A 21,849-nucleotide genomic window follows, 5' to 3' on the forward strand; every position below is an offset into this window, starting at 1 on the left:
TGTGTTACTGTTTACCATAAATTCAAACACGTTTTACATATACGATACGAAAAAGAAGTGGAACACCCTTTACAAAAACTTCAAACCCTTTATATGTCAATTGCGAATATATTGTTAAAATACGGGACTGAATTTTAGTGTGATAATACATGTTTCCATGATTCATGAAAATGAGCCCATCATTTAGGCGACTCCGTCGGTCTAACAATTAAAACGCGTTCAATCTTCCATTGACACTCCATTACAATGCGTCTTTTCAAACATGGAGCAATGTTCAATAATGAATTTGAAGAATAGAAATAATAAATAAATTTATAATAAATCGTTTTAGCACCAGTCAGTGAAATAATGAGTATATACACTGAAGGTTGTAAACGACCGTGTACTTTATCAAACATAAAATGACCGTGTACTTTATCAAACCTAAAATGTCCATGTACTTTATCAATTTGGTTTTAGTTCATTTTCGCCTTTGAAATAACTATAAGAAGTTCAACAATACACGCTGAAAACTTTAAAATACATACAATTTGCTTAAAATAAGATTTGTTTATGAACTAATTACGGCTAACATGAAGTAAAGCGATAGATTTGTCAAATGCCGTGTACTTTGCCTTAGATTTCAACTCTTAGAAATCAGTTGGTCAAGATTTTCAGGAAAACTTTAGAATATTAAAGAAAGTTCTTTATTACCGTGGATAGAGCTCTTAAATGCGGGGTTTATGGTCTTTATTTCACAAAAAAATCTCCAAATATTAAGAAAGTTATCTTTAAAAACCTTACCTGAATCGAGACTTGTTCACATTTGTTGCCATGCACTTTACCAAATAAGTCACGTGGGTTCTCCACCGTGAGAAGAGTAAGAAATAACTGATCCGATTACGATAGTTGTATGCCTGAGAAATAAATTTCATTTAAAAGCCACAGCAAAGCACATTAAATGGTGCGTTTAATTATCATGTTTACAAATCGTCAGGTGTGCATGAATGGTTCGATGATATTCTGATTGTTATCATCATTTTAGTCCCGTGAAAGAACAGATATTTTCGCATACATTTTAAAAGTAAAATAATTAAGTATAGATCTATTTGTGTTAAGTTACAATATTTTATTAACTTATCTAGATACTGTTAAGCATAGCATGGAGACAGTTTCCGTCTCCGCATGTGGTTAAATATACCGGTGAGGTGCGCAAGCCTTTCTGGTCAACGCAATATCTCAATTATTCAGCGGATTGGATGTTAAATAGAGACGCCACCCATCACCCCAGATCTGTTTATTAAATCAAATACAAGTATTGATTTTTGGAAAAAAAAATACAAAAAATATCGGGACTAACAATGTTAATTAAGGTAAATATTCATCTATTTGTATGCTTTTATACGTGCCAAAAGGCTCCTAGATAGCACCAAATGCGATGTTGGATTTCAAAATTTTCCGGAGGGGGGCATGCCCCCGCACCCCCTAGACTGTGCGTATCTTAGAGTTTGACCTAGGTACGCCACTGGGGTACTACCTACATGTTTAACATAAAGCTTCACTTCTTCGTTCATTGAACGTAACAGAGCCAAAAAATACTAGTATCAATTATTAGCCATCGATACTTGATTTTATACCACATCCTACTATTATCAATGCATTCATATGCTTTTTTAAAAGTCAACAAAACAACACTAGAACTTCTGCTTAGAATTTAGCTGCCTTTGAATCAGCGAATGTAGAATAAAGTTAGGATCAACGGTACAATAATTATTCTTAAAGCCAAATTGAGCATCAGTGAGAACATCATACGCCTTAGCCCATTCTGTAAGCCTCCCGTTTAAAAAAATGTAAATAATTTCGCAAAGCAACTGATAAACGTAATGCCGCTATAATTATTGGGATCCGACTGATCTCCTTTCTTATATACAGAGATTATTGCACCGTTAGTCCAGTACCTGGGGAATGTTTCCTTTCAAGAATGGTATTGAAAAATAAATGTAAGGGCTTAATCAAAATCGGGACACTGGCTTTAAAGTGCTCATACAAAATATTATCAATGGAACATGTCTTGTTACTTCCAAGTTTACCAATCGCCTTCAATGTTTCTTCTGCACTTCTATCCAAACACTCAGGTAGGTGAAAAACTATCATTATTTCTGTCAAAATCAGACGTTTAAACCTCCAACAATGGTTGCAACGCTTGGAATACGATTATAATCAGTGTATGGATTTATCGCAAATATATGTTATTCAAATGTTTGGAAGCATATACTGATGATGTGATCAAGTGCTCGTGCCGACTTGTTTAATGTCGACTAATCATATTAATACATGCTGTCACAGTCACGTCAACTTATTAAGTGGATGAGCGGTGGCAGATTTTCCCCATTGGCAAATGTTTGGCATAAGACACAACATAAGACAGAAATGATGATGATGATGATGATGATGATGATGATGATGATGATGATTACCATAGTAACATTCATTTCTTGATGTCGTTTGTTTTATATCATTCGAAAGTAAGAATAGAATATAATTTATAATCATTCTATTCGAGTATAGACGGTTTGTATTGACAGTGTCCGTTTACACACATGCCGGTATACTATCAAATATATTTTCCCTCCTAAGAAACTCGCACTTCCGGCACTTGATAACAAGACGCAAGGGCCAGAAGGTGTTGGTATCGAGGAGTTGATCGAGGAGACAGGCGGCTGTGGGCGATACCAGGTGCTCCTTAGTGCCATTATCCACAGCTGCAAGTGTATCGTCTGCTTCTCAATGCTGTTCATGGTGTACGGCGCGGCGGCCCCGGACTGGTGGTGCTCTGAGGGAATAGAGCTCGGAAACATCACGAGTGGAGCGGCGGTCAATGATTCCCGGTGGGAGGTCTGCACAATCCACCTGAATGGTGTTTCCAAACCGTGTGAAAAGTTTACGTTCAACGATGAGATGAATACTGTAGTGTCTCGGGTATGCACGTCCCACCAGCATTAAAATACAGAATAACAATCAATGTTCGTTTACTTCCGTTGAATGAAATTAATTACTAGTATATGTCGAAGAAAGGGCCAACTCGTACACATAATTACCAAACAAATGCGTGATTTTAATTTTCCAAATTTAAGTTTTCCCTGGTTTGTGACCGCGAGTGGATCTCCTCAACTATAACCTCCATCCAGATGGCCGGCGTCTTCGTGGGAAACCTCGCATGTGGCCAGGTCGCCGACCTTATTGGCCGAAGGAAGCCTTTCTTTGCCTCCATACTGGCGCTTGTCCTCCTCAACATTGGCACCGCGTTTTCTGTTTCCTGGGTAATGTTCGCCGTCTTCCGATTCCTTATCGGGGTTTCCGCGGGATTCGAACTCACTGTTCAGTACAGCCTAGCCGCAGAATTTACACAGGTATAAATATAATACATTTTGTTCAACTGATAACGAAACTCGAATTGGATTGACTTTAATGCATCCGAAAATAGTGTCCACATCCCATACTAAAAGTTGAGCGTGAGGTCAAATGTATTATGTACAAACCACTGATTTACTGTCCATATAATTGGTAATCTCGGTGGCGAAGGTAGACCGATGTAAACCATATGGCTTACTGTGTTAGTACATATTTGTGATTGTTTCGTCAGGCTCGTTGGAGGACGTGGGTTGTGGCTATCCCTTCCTGGGCCATAGAAACTTCGCTGTTTGCCCTCGTCTGCTGGGCCCTGAACGACTGGTTGTGGATCCACATTGCCACCGCCGCCACTGGACTCCCTCTTCTGTTCACATACTGGTAAATTGGTGCCATTAGTTGCTTTTGTCAGCAGATTCTAGATGGCTCCGTACGTTTCTGTAGATCTTCGCCAAGGTTCTGCGACGTAGTTGTATTCCCACAAAATCTTTTTTGTTTAGTGAACCACAATCTTATTATCCTTAAACAAGAATTTCTAAAACTAAATGGATAGTGTATGTACCATAAATGGGCTTAGTTGGGCTAGTTGACCTTACATATATTTCCATTGATTTTAGGTTTGTTCCTGAGAGCTTCCGTTGGTATATCGGTCATGACAGAATCGAGGATGCCAAAAGAATAGTACAAAAGATGGCGCAATTTAACAGGAAGCCTGTCCCCAAGAGCTTGGACTATATAAGGAAGGAAAACGCAGAAAGCGGGGACCAGAAATATTTCTTTAGCGACTTGTTTAAAGAAAAAAAACTGCGACTGTATACGTGCCTATTTATGATAGTTTGGTAAGTTCGTGTCTTCGTTACATCGTCGCAATACAGTAGTCTAAAATGGTGTGCTTTTGTGAATGTATTTAAATCAAACATTCAAACATGTCCTGTTCCATCATTCCCGTTCGTCTATATTTTTATTCACAACATATGACCTATAAATGTTATCAAAACGTGTGAACCTTTGGGTTGCCTGGATATGGTCTTTGACATTGACCCACTTTGACCACTGAGGATAACATCCAATATGACCTTCATTCACTGTGACATTAACCTTCATTTGCAGGATGACCTTGGGGATTACTTCTTACGGGATCCAGTTTGGTGTACCTAGGCTGTCCGGAAATCTGTTCATGAACATGTTTATTTTAGGCCTCGCTTCAAGCCCAATACAATTTATCAGCATCTGGCTTCAGAACAGGTACGGCTTGAACTATGTTTGCTTAGAATATCTTCTAATTGCTGCGTGTAAAAAACGTGTGTGTGTGTGTGTGTGTGTGCGTGTGCGTGTGCGCGTGCGTGTGCGCGTGCGTGTGCGTGTGTGTGTTTAAGATTTTATATGTGTGTCGTTTTGTCTTTAAAAGAGAAACAGTCAAAGAATAATTATTTTTATAAAATAAATAAGATGTTGTTTTTTTTGCTTTGAGTTTTCTTGTGTGTTAGCTTTATTACTTTTATTCTTGCCTGTCAGACTGGGCCGAAAGAAAACTGCCTGGCTGTTTTATGGTCTGGGTGCAGCGGCGGCGTTCGCAGTGGCTGTAACAGCAAGACTCCCAGGTAATATTTGTATCACAAACATTTTTTCTGGGGACACGCAGGAGCTGGTTATTTAAACCTGTTTGGGCTGGAGATATATAGGATCTGACACGAGTTGTCATTTAATACAAGATTTTATTAAACGAGTTCATGAAATTTGTTAGTAAGAGAGCCTCTGGCGAGCTTACTAACAACTTTCATGGACGAGTTTAATAAAATTCTTCAATTAAATGACAACGAGTGTCAGATCTTTTTTATCACATGCTTAAAACGGTGTTTTTATTACCAATTAAGTTCCACTTTTTGAACCGATTGTTTGACAGCCAAAGTACTCAGAGTAGAATGTCAACGATGCGCCATATAAATAGTTCCAAATTAAAATGACAAAAAGTAACTAGCAGTTATCAAGTTTTAAAAGCTGATAAAGAGCTTAACAAGTCACAAATACAAAAATGTGTAGTAAAATATCCAACAACATGAATAACGAACGATTTTAACCAAAAAACCCAATAAGTACACAATTTGATGACGTCACACTCAGAGTACATGCATTTACGCGGTTTATGTGACCTACATCGGTCTGTCAAGTTTTCTATGTGCACGGATTTAAAAGTTATTCGCTGTCGCTCTCTACAATGGTTTTGCAGCGTTTTCTTGGTGTACATGGTGTTTCACAACATGCAGATGATAACGGCGAAGCCTTACTCTGTACTGCATGGATGTTGCTGTTGAAAAAGTTAATTTCCACCAGGAATGTTTCCAGACAACATGATGTTCTAGCCGCCATGGGATGTGTAATGTGATGTCTGTGCTGCGGAATTCGTATTTGTGTTTTCGGTAACCGACAGCTGATTAAACTGGCAAGCAAATGGCATTGATTGCACATTGCTTGTGTTGGTCAAGATGGAGATGTTTAAAATGTTCTTGTGGTGTTTGTCACTATTGTGGCTGTATTTGTTGACTGACTGGATATTTCTGTGACTAGTAATCTGCATTATCTGGTTGGCGGAACATTGTTATCAGAAAGTTTTTGTACTAGATGCTTTCTGGCACTATGATTCGTTAGCCATTTCTCTCCCGAAAGTCTTACAGCTTCATTATTACGGTAAGTATTTGTTAGCATTTAAACCATTTTGTTTACAAACAATGCGGAGGGATATCTAGGTTGCGGGTGATTAGTCTGGCCAATCGAAATGTCTGATAGGTTATCTTACACATGTGTAAGATAAAAATATTCGTAATGGGTATATTACACGGAAAACAAGGGTAAACATGTGATAAAAAGGTATTAATAGGTATCGAGCCGTTCAAATCATTCACCGTTGATATCATTAAACCTTTCCCCAGGTCTGTCACCATGTTCCCGTATATCGGTATGCTTACAAACAATATTTAGTGGTTATTAATCGGCCGAAAGAGTAATTTTTGTTCCGGGAATATGTGGTCTTTATTTGTAACTATTTATAATAAACGCATTTAGTATATGCATACGTAATAGTCATCATGGAAATGGTGAAACATGTGTTGTGAATGTCATAGACTTCAAAGCTAGAGCCTCTGGCAGAGGCATCATTCTAAACAGTGTGAACTATTTCTAAAACACAATCTTGAAACAAAACTTAAAGCTAAGATGGTCCATTAAATGAGTCCTAGAGATATAAACATAACCAAGAACAATTGACGACATTTCATCTGTTTGCAGCCACCAGTATTGAACTCGGTACTTTTCGATAACGCCACTTCGAACATATATTTAATTGAGAGTCATATAGCATGTAGAGAATGATCATTGGCAATGTTTTAATGATTTAGTTTTGCTTTACGTAAAATGAACATTCTTCATATCATTATTGTGTCAACGTGTTTGGTTTTCAGCTAAAATGCAATAGTTCATTGAAAAGGATTATACACACGGGTAGTATATAAGTTGTTTCAAATTTGCAGATAGCCAGGGTCAAGACTTGGCCACAAACTGTTTCGCAATTACGGCATTGACTTTGGTGAATGCCGCCTGGTCGCCAATCCAGACTCTCACAATAGAAACCTACCCTACCGTGATCAGGTATAATCGCTATAATCGCTACAGGCATAATGCTGCTTGTTTACATTTAATTTATCGCGTCATTTGCAAGTTTGTATGTTTTCTATTTTATATTATTATTTAAAATATTCATTATCTAACCTTCAAGTTATATAAACAAAGCCGCAAAATGGATCAGTTGTTCAGAACTCTGTAAAAGTTCACAACATTGTTAAAGTCCTCGTTGTTAATTTTCAAATCGTCACCGATCTGCAAGTTAAATGAATACACTTGAGATCGGCTGAATTTCTTACAAGATTTGAGCCAGCATTTTAGCTGTAAATGTTTATTTTTAAATGTGTGAGAACGCTTTCCAATATTTCACCTGTGTGAGCACGCTTACCAATATTTCACATGTGTGAGCACGCTTACCAATATTTCACATGTGTGAGCACGCTTACCAATATTTCACATGTGTGAGCACGTTAACCAATAGCTCACAAACATGAGCACGCTTAACAATATTTCACATGTGTGAGCACGCTTACCAATAGTTCACATGTGTTTGAACGCTAACCAATATTTCACATGTGTAATAGCGCTAACCAATATTTCACATGTGTGAGCACGCTAACCAATATTTCACTTGTGTGAGCACGCTTACCAATGTTTCACATATGTGAGCACGCTAACCAATATTTCACATGTGTGAGCACGCTAACCAATATTTCACATGTGTGAGCACGCTAACCAATATTTCACATGTGTGAGCACGCTTACCAATATTTCACATGTGTGATAACGCTAACCAATATTTCACATGTGTGAGCACGCTAACCAATATTTCACATATGTGAGCACGCTAACCAATATTTCACATGTGTGAGCACGCTAACCAATATTTCACATGTGTGAGCACGCTAACCAATATTTCACATGTGTGAGCATGCTAACCAATATTTCACGTTTCATAGTTAACAATGTTGTCGTTAACTTTAACAATGTTCTGAATATTCGGCCCAGTGAATCAACAGACGGATATTTCATCTTACGGAATTAACAGTTCATAAACGATCGCACAAGCACTGATTCCACCGATAGCCACAATCGTAACAACTCGGCTATCTCCGGCAAGCTTCGAGATAGACATATCTTGATATTAGCCGAGGAGTTCCGATTGCGATAGCAATAGTAGATGAATGGCTCATAGGTCTTATACATAGTTCAGTATTGTTCAAATGTCCGGAATCAATGACACAGCCTTAAAAAGAACATATTTCCATTCGTACACTGGTTACATATGGTAAGACAGTATCACATGGAAAAAGAAATTAAACGTTAATATCACAGAACAAAATTATTTTAACAACACTTGCATAAAAGGCTGATATTTTACGTTAACTAAAAGCAACAACAACAACAACAAAACAACATCAACAACAACAATACGTTATTTTGTAAAGAAATCGCAGCTACTTGATAGTAGAATGAATTTCATATTACCATATCACTAAAAACTTGTAACCTTCAAGAGAAAATTGTAAAATGAATGCAATCAACAGTACAGTATCAGTCTAAATTCACTTCCATGTTTAACATTATTAATACAGATCAAGAACACACTTGCTGCACAACCCGAATTTATAAACTAAGGGCGTTTTTGTTGGTAATAAACTAGTTTCGGTTTAATATCGGTTTCACGACGTGTGTATTTGTTTTAACAGTTTCAAATAAAATGAGACCAGTTTTATCGTTTGTTTTACGAAAACCAAAACTGGTTTTTAGAAATATCAAGACCCCATCCGGAGGCGGTTTCGTCGGTTCCTACCATTCAAAAACTAGTTGACTTTGAAAAAAATAACCCATGGCGGGCTGTGATTCAACACCTGTGTTGAAACACAACAGGCAAACGATCATCTGCTATATCATTGTTTTGAAGACATTCATAACTAAGGGCAACATGCAAAAGCTCCACGAGTGTAAACATTTTGTACACAAAACCATGCATTTGTTATTTCAAGCAAACCTTTTGGAACAGGTTGCCAAACCGTCGAAACCCATGAAACCATAACTCAAACTAGTTTTGTATCAACAAAAACGCCATTATATACGAGCGCTTTGCCCGCGTGAATTTCAAACACGAGGTTATTGGACGAAGTAACTGTTTTGCACCATGTTGTCAATAAATCGCCTAATACTTCATCAAGACGCCCTAGATATTGAAAGGATAAACTCCGCCTCCTTGTAACCGCTTCGACATGCGAGTGAATGGTGAGTCAAAAAAAGGTAAAAATACCTTCTATTTTTTTTAAAGTAGATCCGCCCTTCCAGATATGCTTTACATTGCAGAAATTTGGGTTACGGAACCCAGAACACGATGACCAGGATCGGAGCGATAATAGGACCACAACTTGTCTTCCTGGTCGGTGGATTTTTTCTTAATTGTTGAAAGCTTGCATATGGAGTTCTGTTTCTTTGCGTTTGATTCTGTGGACTAAAGGTCGTGAAAATCTTTTCTTTCTTGTATGAACATTATCTGAGCAAAAACAAGAAACTGCTTTGATGTAAGACCATGCATCGTGCCCATGGCAATTCAATGGAATGTGTGGTGACAAAAGCTAGCTTGGGGAAATTCAACGTGCTCCTGTATTTTTTATAGGCAATTCGTCAATGTCAACTTACGTTTCTTAACATAGTTATTTTAACTGTACATGCTGCTTTAATGTCATTTTCAGTCACGTAAATGGGCGTCAACATTTATTACCAGCTGGTAAACATTTAAAGAGTTCGAAGGAGTAATAGCGTAACATCTATGTTGTGTGTGTTTATTTCCTTTACAACTACCAGAAAATCACCTTGATATAAAGCGTTCGGTTTGTTTCTGTTGTAGGAGACAATGTTTGAGGGAAGCCTGTATTGGATCTCAGGCACGGCGCTTGTGGTCGCCATGGCGCTGCTCGTGCCCATACCGGAAACTGGAAGTACAGACCTCGTTGACAAAATCGTTTTGCCAATGACGCCGCCTTCGGTAGAAGATGATGATAGCGAAGAAAAGCAGGAGACGACGAGTCTTGTGTCACATTCATGTTGATTTTGCCAGGAGCCAACATGTCTTAGCTCTTCCTTTGCTTTGAATGTTTAACAGTACTTATACAGTTCGTCTTTTACCTCTTTTAACGGATTTTTTTGGAAAAATGTTGGACGGGTGGTACGAAAAAAAAAGAAAAAAAAAAGGATTTCATACTCATTCTATTTTTTTACAATACATGTACGTACATGTATTTTTCATAGCGCTTGTGGCGAAATCCAAAACAAAAGATAAAAATAACAACAAACAGGAAAGACATGTTCATAGATACATATGAATGACATTTGAAATGCTTAAGTATGTTTTGATTTCTATGCAACACAATGTATTCAATGCTTCAATATTATAATGAATATTGATATGTTCAAATGCTCACTTTGTCATACACATATGTTTGGCTTTACAGTCCAATTTTCTATCCTACCAATTTCAAATTCAAATGAATGTGATCATTAAATAAGCATTTTATACACTTCCACCTTAAAATAATGTCACATTTTAAAGCTGCACTCTCACAGATTGAATGTTTTGACAACTTTTTTTATTTTTTGTCTCGGAACGAGCCAGTTTTTGCGAAAACCTGTGGAAACCAGTTATATAAGACTGCTGACAAAAAATTAGATCGCAGATTTTATATTTCTGTTCAAAAACTGATGTTTTATGCATTTTTTCTAAACCGTTAGTAACGGTTTAAGCCATAAAACATTATTTTTGGAACGGAAATATGAATATCTACGACCTTTTTTTGTCAGCAATCATATATCATTGGTTTGCAGATATTTATGCAAAAATTTGCTTTTTCCAAGACAAAAAATAAAAAAGTTGTAAAAATGGTATATCTGTGAGAGTGCAGCTTTAAGTCAATATTATTACAAACTTTCAGTTTTACTGTCACTTTTTGTTGATGTTTTTTGAAGCACATCCTGACTGCAAGAGTATCCTATTTTCAACACTATTTCCACAAATTAACATTACAATGAATATGCCTGTGTCTCCTTATTGCTGGGCACTACTTCTTCTAAACAGAAAAAAGCACAATGCAACAAATTTCACTGACTCATTTATTTATTAAATTTATTAAATGGAATATGTAAATGTAAATAATAAAAATGACTTTATATTCAGTAATGAATTCTTTGAAGTTAGGATATTTCTCTGCAGCTTTAACAAAATTTAAGTTTATTTTTTTTTTGTATGATCTCAGCTCAATTGATGCCGCCATTTTGAAAACTGCATCCTTATGTTGCAAAGGAACAGGCAACAGGTTTTACATCATTTCATGTGGGCAACACGTTTTCGAAATAATTGGGCGGCGGATCCGTTAACCAATTTATTTTTTAAAAAGGCCTAAGACGTATGTACATGTATCTTACTCAGCTACTGTACCAGTTACTGTACCCAGTGATGATTCGACCTAATTAGGCGCCCGATTTATTCATGTTAATTGTAACAAAAATCTAGAACTATTACATTTGAATATCTTTACAAAAAATAGTCCGAGTGCAACTTGATCTTTTTATGGTAGTCTTAGTATTCGGTAAAGCAGTAAATTGGTTCAAAGAGGTAGATTCAGTCGAGTTGCTCCTACGGATTTTTTTCCATCTTGATGCATGTCATTAGCTTGTACTAATACTAATGCATACGTCTTGTTTCCGAAATAAAATTCTTTATGGCGGAAAATTAAACTAACTTTTAATTAACTTGTATCGGTGTTCTATATAGATCTTTATATTAGCAATAAATGAAAACACATTAACTGGTCATATTATTCAACTCCGTGTATTGCTGCCGTGTTTTGCAGTTTTAGAAAGGCAGTCGTAGGATTCGATTAACGGACTTTCAGAAACACAAGACTATTTTGCATCGCCTTACAAAATCATTTGAAAAAGGGCATTACAAACCCGCCAACACTGCAAAGCACGCACAAAACAGATACAATACCAGTATTCTTATGTTAGAAACCTGGAGTATAGATCAGCAAATTGTAAGTATAAACTTAAAGAACAATTTCTTTTCGATTGAGGACATACTTTTAAGACTGTGAATGTCAAGTATTGGTCAGGGGTTGTAAAGTTCAGGAGTAATACTGAAATCAGATTGATTTCTTTTGCTGGGATATTTGAATTCAAATCAGTGGGAACTACATTCAAATGAATAATAAGGATTTGGAAAGAAATAGGTGACTTAGCCACATTACCATGCTTTGGGCATGAATCCCTATACTCAAACAGACCCCGGCTATTCTTCAGGATTTTCAATTATCATCTGTTTAATAGAACCTATGATTGATGATAAAAATGGATGCGTGAACGAGCGCTTTGTAAATGAAATACGCAAGGAAATAAATCTCGCCATTAAAATTGAGACCATAAAATGAATGTCAGTATTATTGAAATAATTTACGCCACATTAAGTCGAAAGAATGTCAGAAAAGTAAGTCCGTGTGACCGAACTGTTATAAAAGCCTCCATTCGTTATTTCCATTTTGTTTGGAGTTATATTTTTTCAACAATAAATTTTGCTTTTTGGGATAACAATATTATCCATTGAGTGATTCCATCGCTGTAAGTATTTATAAGTAATTCTTTACTTATTTCATTTTACCGATGTTTTGAACAGAACAGAGCACAGAACAGAAAATGTATTATTGACTTCAGCATACACAGCTCATCGTATCATTACACAAATATTAAACAGAAATATAGAATACACACCCACACACACAATCAATCAAAACAAACACAGTTACATTACAATGCGCTTTAAATGACTTTTGTATCATAAACATATTTTTTTAGAAATTACACAAAAATGAAAAGAACAAAAGAAAAAAAGAAAACATCAACCAAGTTACATACACATCAGCGTGCATCATGGTTGATATGAAAGTGATAATGTTAAATATATCATTTAACACATAAACCTTGGAAATCGCGGAAAGAAATAAAATGAGACATAAAAATAGCGGCGACATTGCCGTTTATAAAGGAACCTAATACAAATAGATCAGAGATAAATCATTTGTGAATAAACAGCAACAGAAAAACAAAACAAAAGGCATGCAAAAAGGTAATACAAAGACATATACAACTCGTCTTGTTTTTGGTGTCAATTCATTAATATAACAATTAGGCATTGTTCTTTCTTATTTCAAAGGCTTTAAAACAAAAAAAATACTAATTTAACAAGAAGTGATTTAGTATCAGTTTGCAGTAGAAAAATAAACTTGGCCATACTAGGATGTTTGAAAAGTATCTTGGTATATAATTTCTACGAACATCAGCATACACTAGATATTTTAAGACAAAATGGTACTCGTCTTCCAAATCATTTAAGTTACAAAATGTACACTTCCTATCATTTCTTACAATGGTAGTATGTCTGCCAACTTCAATATTTAATCTATGGGATGATAGTTTTCATTTTGCAAGTACTTGTCTCTACTTAATGTTATCTAATTTATAAATATAACATGAAACTTCGAATGTATCTTCGAGTTCTTTATATTTAAATAATGAGCAACAACTTTCCATACCCACTCTACAGTCTGAAATATATCTCGGAGCCTATTTCTAATCAAAGGTACAAAGGCAGTCATATTTACTGTTTCTGAAAAAAGCCACACGTCATGAAATTCCAAATGCTGCAAAACATCTCGAACATTTGAGACCCAATTTCTAACAGCATGGTTTGCATTTATCTCTCTTAATTCTTTACCGATAGTTGTCCTTAAAAACCAATTATCAGTTTTGCTAGTGAATAGTTCGATAAAATATTTAATAATCCGAATATGCCGTTCGATATACAGCGGAAACCGACCTAGTGCACTGTTTAAAGACAATGTATTTGTAGACCGTTTTACTGTAAGTATACATTTACAAAATCGTTTTTGCACTCTTTCAAAGCACTCATATTTCCCAATTCCCCAAACCTCCGACCCATTATTAAGTACAAACAAAACTTATGAATCAAACAGATTAAACATAATTTTAACTGGAACAGTTGTATCTTTTATAAAATAAATCAAGCCATTCATTGATGGAAGAGCTTTTCCAGCGAAAGTTTTAGCTGCTTCAGCAAAAGAACCACCAGACATAAGTACTACACCTAGGTAATTTAAAGAGTTAACTATTTCAACATCGACACCGGCATATTTCTATTTATCAGTTCGCAAAAGTCTACCACCTTTTTTGAAGACAACAATTTAAGTTTTCTCAACATTTACTCTTGAGTTTCCAACTATTACAATAAGTTTCCAAGTGATCAAGTGATTTCGGAAGGTCTTCTTAGTACAGCGGCATCGACGTCAGCAAACAACAATAGGTAAATATTAAATTCATCAATGGTGAGCCCGGCTTTGGTTCCTTGCCGCATATGTAACTCAATGGCATTTAATAATAGGGAAAAACAGATCAGTGAAGTTATCTCCCCTTGAAATAATCCTACATTACTGTCAAAGAAATCAGGCAATGTACCTACATGTTTAACAATAAAGCTTCACTTCTTCGTTCATTGAACGTAACAGAGCCAAAAAATACTATCAATTATTAGCCATCGATACTTGATTTTATACCACATATTACTCCTATCAATGCATTCATATGCTTTTTTTTAAAAGTCAACAAAACAACAGTAGAACTTTTGCTTAGAATTTAGCTGCCTTTGAATCAGCGAATGTAGAATAAAGTTAGGATCAACGGTACAATAATTATTCTTAAAGCCAAATTGAGCATCAGTGAGAACATCATAAACCTTAGTCCATTCTGTCAGCCTCCCGTTTAAAAAAAGGTAAATAATTTCGCAAAGCAACTGATCAACGTAATGCCCCTATAATTATTGGGATCCGACTGATCGCCTTTTTTTTTATACAGAGATTATTGCACCGTTAGTCCAGGACCTGGGGAATGTTTCCTTTCAAGAATGGTATTGAAAAATAAATGTAAGGGCTTAATCAAAATCGGGACACTGGCTTTAAAGTGCTCATACAAAATATTATCAATGGAACATGTCTTGTTATTTCCAAGTTTACCAATCGCCTTCAATGTTTCTTCTGCACTTCTATCCAAACACTCAGGTAGGTGAAAAACTATCATTATTTCTGTCAAAATCAGACGTTTAAACCTCCAACAATGGTTGCAACGCTTGGAATAATCGATTATAATCAGTGTATGGATTTATCGCAAATATATGTTATTCAAATGTTTGGAAGCATATACTGATGATGTGATCAAGTGCTCGTGCCTACTTGTTTAATGTCGACTAATCATATTAATACATGCTGTCACAGTCATGTCAACTTATTAAGTTGATGAGCGGTGGCAGATTTTCCCCATTGGCAAATGTTTGGCATAAGACACAACATAAGACAGAAAGGATGATGATGATGATGATGATGATGATGATGATGATGATGATGATGAAGATGATGACCATAGTAACATTCATTTCTTGATGTCGTTTGTTTTATATCATACGAAAGCAAGAATAGAATAAATTTTTATAATCATTATATTCGAGTATAGACGGTTTGTATTGACAGTGTCCGTTTACACACATGCCGGTATACTATCAAATATATTTTCCCTCCTAAGAAACTCGCACTTCCGGCACTTGATAACAAGACGCAATGACGCAAGGGCCAGAAGGTGTTGGTATCGAGGAGTTGATCGAGGAGACCGGCGGCTGTGGGCGATACCAGGTGCTCCTTAGTGCCATTATCCACAGCTGCAAGTGTATCGTCTGCTTCTCAATGCTGTTCATGGTGTACGGCGCGGCGGCCCCGGACTGGTGGTGCTCTGAGGGAATAGAGCTCGGAAACATCACGAGTGGAGCGGCGGTCAATGATTCCCGGTGGGAGGTCTGCATAATCCATATGAATGGTGTTTCCAAACCGTGCGAAAAGCTTACGTTCAACGATGAGATGAATACTATAGTGTCTCGGGTATGCACATCCCACCAGCATTAAAATAGAGAATAACAATCAATGTTCGTTTACCTCCGTTGAATGAAATTAATTACTAGTAGATGTCGAAGAAAGGGCCAACTCGCACACATAATTACCAAACAAATGCGTGATTTTAAATTTCCAAATTTAAGTTTTCCCTGGTTTGTGACCGCGAGTGGATCTCCTCAACTATAACCTCCATCTAGATGGCCGGCGTCTTCGTGGGAAACATCGCATGTGGCCAGGTCGCCGACCTTATTGGGCGAAGGAAGCCTTTCTTTGCCTCCATACTGGCGCTTGTCCTCCTCAACATTGGCACCGCGTTTTCTGTTTCCTGGGTAATGTTCGCCGTCTCCCGATTCCTAATCGGGGTTTCCGTGGGATTCGAACTCACTGTTCAGTACAGCCTAGCCGCAGAATTTACACAGGTATAAATATAATTCATTTTGTTCAACCCATAACGAAACTCGAATTGGATTGACTTTAATGCATCCGAAAATAGTGTCCACATCCCATACTAAAAGTTGAGCGTGAGGTCAAATGTATTATGTACAAACCACTGATTTACAATCCATATAATTGGTAATCTCGGTGGCGAAGGTAGACCGATGTAAACCATATGACTTACTGTGTTAGTACATATTTGTGATTGTTTCGTCAGGCTCGTTGGGGAACGTGGGTTGTGGCTATCCCTTCTTGGGCCATAGAAACTTCGCTGTTTGCCCTCGTCTGCTGGACCCTGAACGACTGGGTGTGGATCCACATTGCCACCGCCGCCACTGGACTCCCTCTTCTGTTCACATACTGGTAACTTGGTGCCATTAATTGTTTTTGTCAGCAGATTCTGGATGGCTCCGTACGTTTCTGTTGACCTTTGCCAAGGTACTGCGACGTAATTGTATTCACACAGAATCCATTTTTGTTACTGAACCATAATCTTAATAACAAGGACTTCTAAAAACGAAATGGATTTTGTATGTACCATAAATGGGCTAGTTGACCTTATATGTATTTCCATTGTTTTCAGGTTTGTTCCTGAGAGCTTCCGTTGGTATATCGGTCATGACAGAATTGAGGATGCCAAACAAATAGTAAAAAAGATGGCGCAATTTAACAGGAAGCCTGTCCCCAAGAGCTTGGACTATATAGGGAAAGGAAACGCAGAAGGCGGGGACCAGAAATATTTCTTTAGCGACTTGTTTAAAGAAAAAAACTGCGACTGTATACGTGCCTATTTACGATAGTTTGGTAAGCTCGTGTCTCGTTACATCGTCGCAATAGTCTAAAATGATGTGCTTTCATAATGTACTTAAATCAAACATTCACACATGTCCTGTTCCATCATTCCCGTTCGTCTATATTTTTATTCACAACATATGACCTATAAATGTTATCAAAACGTGTGAAATTGTCCTACACTTTGATGATATTGACCAACAATGGCATTATATCGCTGTTGCATTGACCTTCACTTGCATCATGACCTTTGGGTTGCCTGGATATGGTCTTTGACATTCACCCACTTTGACCACTGACATTAACACCCAATATGACCTTCATTCACTGCGACAATAACCTTCATTTGCAGGATGACCCTGGGGCTTACTGCTTACGGGATCCAGTTTGGTGTACCTAGGCTGTCCGGAAATCTGTTCATGAACATGTTTATTTTAGGCCTCGCTTCAAGCCCAATACAATTTATCAGCATCTGGCTTCAGAACAGGTACGGCTTGAACTATGTTTACTTAGAATATCTTCTAATTGCTGCGTGTGAAAAACGTGTGTGTGTGTGTGTGTGTGCGTGTGCGTGTGCGTGTTTAAGATTTTATAAGTGTGTCGTTTTGTCTTCAAAAGAGAAATGGTCAAAGAATAATTATTTTTATAAAAATGAATAAGATGTTTTTTTGCTTTGAGTTTTCTTGTGTGTTAGCTTTTATACTTTTATTCTTGCCTGTCAGACTGGGCCGAAAGAAAACGGCCTGGCTGTTTTATGGTCTGGGTGCAGCGGCGGCGTTCGCAGTGGCTGTAACAGCAAGACTCCCAGGTAATATTTCCATCACAAACATTTTTTCTGAGGACACGCAGGAGCTGGCTATTTAAACCTGTTTGGGCTGGAGATAAAGGTATTAATAGGTATCGAGCCTTTCAAATCTTTCACCGTTGATATCATTATACCTTTCTCCAGGTCTGCCACCATGTTCCCGTATATCGGTATGCTTACAAACAATATTTAGTGGTTATTAATCGGTCGAAAGAGTAATTTTTATTCCGGGATTATGTGGCCTTTATTTGTAACTATTTATAAAACCCATGTATATTACGCTTTAATAAACACAGTTAGTATATATGCATACATAATAGTCATGATGGAAATGGTGAAATATGTGTTGTGAATGTCATAGACTTCAAAGCTAGAGCCTCTGGCAGAGGCATCATTCTAAACAGTGTGAACTATTTCTAAAACACAATCTTGAAAAAAACTTAAAGCTAAGATGGTCCATTAAATGAGTCCTAAAGATATAAACATAACCAAGAACAATTGACGACATTTCATCTGTTTGCAGCCACCAGTATTAAAACTCGGTATTTTTCGATAACGCCACTCTGAACATATATTTAATTGAGAGTCATATAGCATGTAGACAATGAACATTGGCAATGTTTTAATGATTTAGTTTTGCTTTACGTAAAATGAACATTCTTCATATCATTATTGTGTCAACGTGTTTGGTTTTCAGCTAAAATGCAATAGTTCATTGAAAAGGATTATACACACGGGTAGTATATAAGTTGTTTCAAATTTGCAGATAGCCAGGGTCAAGACTTGGCCACAAACTGTTTCGCAATTACGGCATTGACTTTGGTGAATGCCGCCTGGTCGCCAATCCAGACTCTCACAATAGAAACCTACCCTACCGTGATCAGGTATTATCGCTATAATCGCTACAGGCATAATGCTGCTTGTTTACATTTAATTTATCGCTTCATTTGCAAGTTTGTATGTTTTCTATTTTATATTATTATTATTGAAAATATTCATTATCTAATCTTCAAGTTATATAAACAAAGCCGCAAAATGGATCGGTTGTCCAGAACTTTGTAAAAGTTCACAACGTTGTTAAAGTCATCGCTGTTAATTTTCAAATCGTCACTGATCTGCAAGTTAAATTAATACACTTGAGATCGGCTGAATTTCTTACAAGATTTGAGCCAGCTTTTTAGCTGTACATGTTTATTTTTAAATGTGTAAGAACGCTTACCAATATTTCACATGTGTGAGCACGCTTACCAATAGTTCACATGTGTGAAGACGCTTACCAATATTTCACATGTGTGAGCACGCTAACCAATAGTTCACATATGTGAGCACGCTAACCAAAAGTTCACATGTGTGAGCACGCTAACCAATATTTCACATGTGTGAGCACGCTAACCAATATTTCACATGTTTGAGCACGCTTACCAATATTTCACATGTGTGTGTACGCTTACCAATATTTAACGTGTGTGAGCACGCTAACCAATATTTCACGTGTGTGAGCACGCTAACCAATATTTCACATGTGTGTGCACGCTTACCAATATTTCACGTGTGTGAGCACGCTAACCAATATTTCAAATGTGTGAGCACGCTAACCAATATTTCACGTGTGTGAGCACGCTAACCAATATTTCACGTGTGTGAGCACGCTAACCAAAAGTTCACATGTGTGAGCACGCTAACCAATAGTTCACATGTGTGAGCACGCTAACCAATAGTTCACATGTGTGAGCACGCTAACCAAAAGTTCACATGTGTGAGCACGCTAACCAATATTTCACATGTGTGAGCACGCTAACCAATATTTCACGTGTGTGAGCACGCTTATCAATATTTCACGTGTTTGAGCACGCTTACCAATATTTCACGTGTGTGAGCACGCTAACCAAAAGTTCACATGTGTGAGCACGCTAACCAATATTTCACATGTGTGAGCACGCTTACCAATATTTCACGTGTGTGAGCACGCTTACCAATATTTCACGTGTGTGAGCACGCTTACCAATATTTCACGTGTGTGAGCACGCTAACCAATATTTCGCGTGTGTGAGCACTCTTACCAATATTTCACATGTGTGAGCACGCTCACCAATATTTCACGTGTGTGAGCACGCTTACCAATATTTCACGTGTGTGAGCACGCTTACCAATATTTCACGTGTGTGAGCACGCTTACCAATATTTCACGTGTGTGAGCACGCTTACCAATATTTCACGTTTCAAAGTCAACAACTTTAACAATGTTCTGAATATTCGGCCCAGTGTATGTGAATCAACAGCCGGATATTTCATCTTACGGTATTAACAGTTCATAAACGATCGCACAAGCACTGATTCCACCGATAGCCATAGTAGATGAATGGCTCATAGGTCTTATACATAGTTCAGTATTGTTCAAATGTCCAGGATCAATGACACTCACAGCGTTTAAAAAGAACATACTTCCATTCGTACGCTGGTTACATATGGTAAGACAGTATCACACGGAAAAAGAAATTAAACGTTAATAACACAGAGCAAACTTATTTTAACAACACTTGCATAAAAGGCTGATATTTTACGTTAACTAGACACAACAACAACAGCAACACGTTATTCTGTGAAGAAATCGCAGCTATTTGAATGATTTTCATATTTAATACCATATCACTAAAAACTTGTAACCTTCAAGAGAAAATTGTAAAATGAATGCAATCAACAGTACAGTATCAGTCTAAATTCACTTCCATGTTTAACAGTATTAATACAAATCAAAAACACATTTGCTGCACCCACAACCCGTGTTTATAAACTAATATACGAGCGCTTTGCCCGCGTGAATTTCAAACACGAGTTTATAAGGCGAAGTAACTGTTTTGCACCATGTTGTCAATAACTAGCCTGATACTTCATCAAGACGCCCTAGATATTGAAAGGATAAACTCCGCCTCCTTGTAACCGCTTCGACATGCAAGTGAATGATGAGTCCAAAAAAGATAAAAATACCTTCTATTCTTTTAAAGAACGTACGAAGTAGGTCCGCCCTTCCAGATATGCTTTACATTGCAGAAATTTGGGTTACGGAACCCAGAACACGATGACCAGGATCGGAGCGATAATAGGACCACAACTTGTTTTCCTGGTCGGTGGATTTTTATTTAATTGTTGAAAGCTTGCATATGGAGTTCTGTTCCTTTGCGTTTGATTCAGTGGACTAAAGGTTGAGAAAATCTTTTCTTTCTTGTATGGACATTATCTGAGCAAAAACAAGAAACTGCTTTGATGTAAGACCATGAATCGTGCCCATAGCAATTCAATGGAATGTGTGGTGACAAAAGCTAGCTTGGGGAAATTCAACGTGCTCCTGTAATTTTTATAGGCAATTCGTCAATGTCAACTTACGTTTCTTACCATAGTTATTTTAACTGTACATACTGCTTTAATGTCATTTCCAGTCACGTAAATGGGCGTCAACATTTATTACCAGCTGGCAAACATTTAAAGAGTTCGAAGGAGTAATAGCGTAACATCTATGTTGTGTGTGTTTGTTTCCTTTAAAACTACCAGAAAATCACCTTGATATAAAGCGTTCGGTTTGTTTCTGTTGTAGGAGACAATGTTTGAGGGAAGCCTGTACTGGATCTCAGGCGCGGCGGCCGTGGTCGCCATGGCGCTGCTCGTGCCCATACCGGAAACTGGAAGTACAGACCTCGTTGACAAAATCGTTTTGCCAATGACGCCGCCTTCGGTAGAAGATGATGATAGCGAAGAAAAGCAGGAGACGACGAGTCTTGTGTGACATTCATGTTG

General features: G+C 37.3%; 1 protein-coding gene and 1 pseudogene across 1 annotated transcript; both read left to right on the plus strand.

Moving 5' to 3' along the window:
- Positions 1 to 1,037: 1,037 nt before the first annotated feature.
- LOC128244612 (organic cation transporter protein-like) lies at positions 1,038 to 10,662 on the plus strand. Its single transcript, XM_052962623.1, has 10 exons — positions 1,038 to 1,352; positions 2,617 to 2,958; positions 3,114 to 3,389; positions 3,623 to 3,768; positions 4,005 to 4,226; positions 4,498 to 4,632; positions 4,903 to 4,988; positions 6,912 to 7,029; positions 9,337 to 9,409; positions 9,878 to 10,662. Exons 1-10 carry the CDS (start codon positions 1,341 to 1,343, stop codon positions 10,076 to 10,078), a joined length of 1,611 nt encoding a protein of 536 aa, XP_052818583.1. The 5' UTR covers positions 1,038 to 1,340; the 3' UTR covers positions 10,079 to 10,662.
- Positions 10,663 to 15,701: 5,039 nt separating this feature from the next.
- LOC128244521 (organic cation transporter-like protein) lies at positions 15,702 to 21,838 on the plus strand (annotated as a pseudogene).
- Positions 21,839 to 21,849: the final 11 nt, after the last annotated feature.

This window comes from Mya arenaria, chromosome 8 (genome assembly GCF_026914265.1).
Source record: "Mya arenaria isolate MELC-2E11 chromosome 8, ASM2691426v1".
NCBI lineage: Eukaryota > Metazoa > Mollusca > Bivalvia > Myida > Myidae > Mya > Mya arenaria.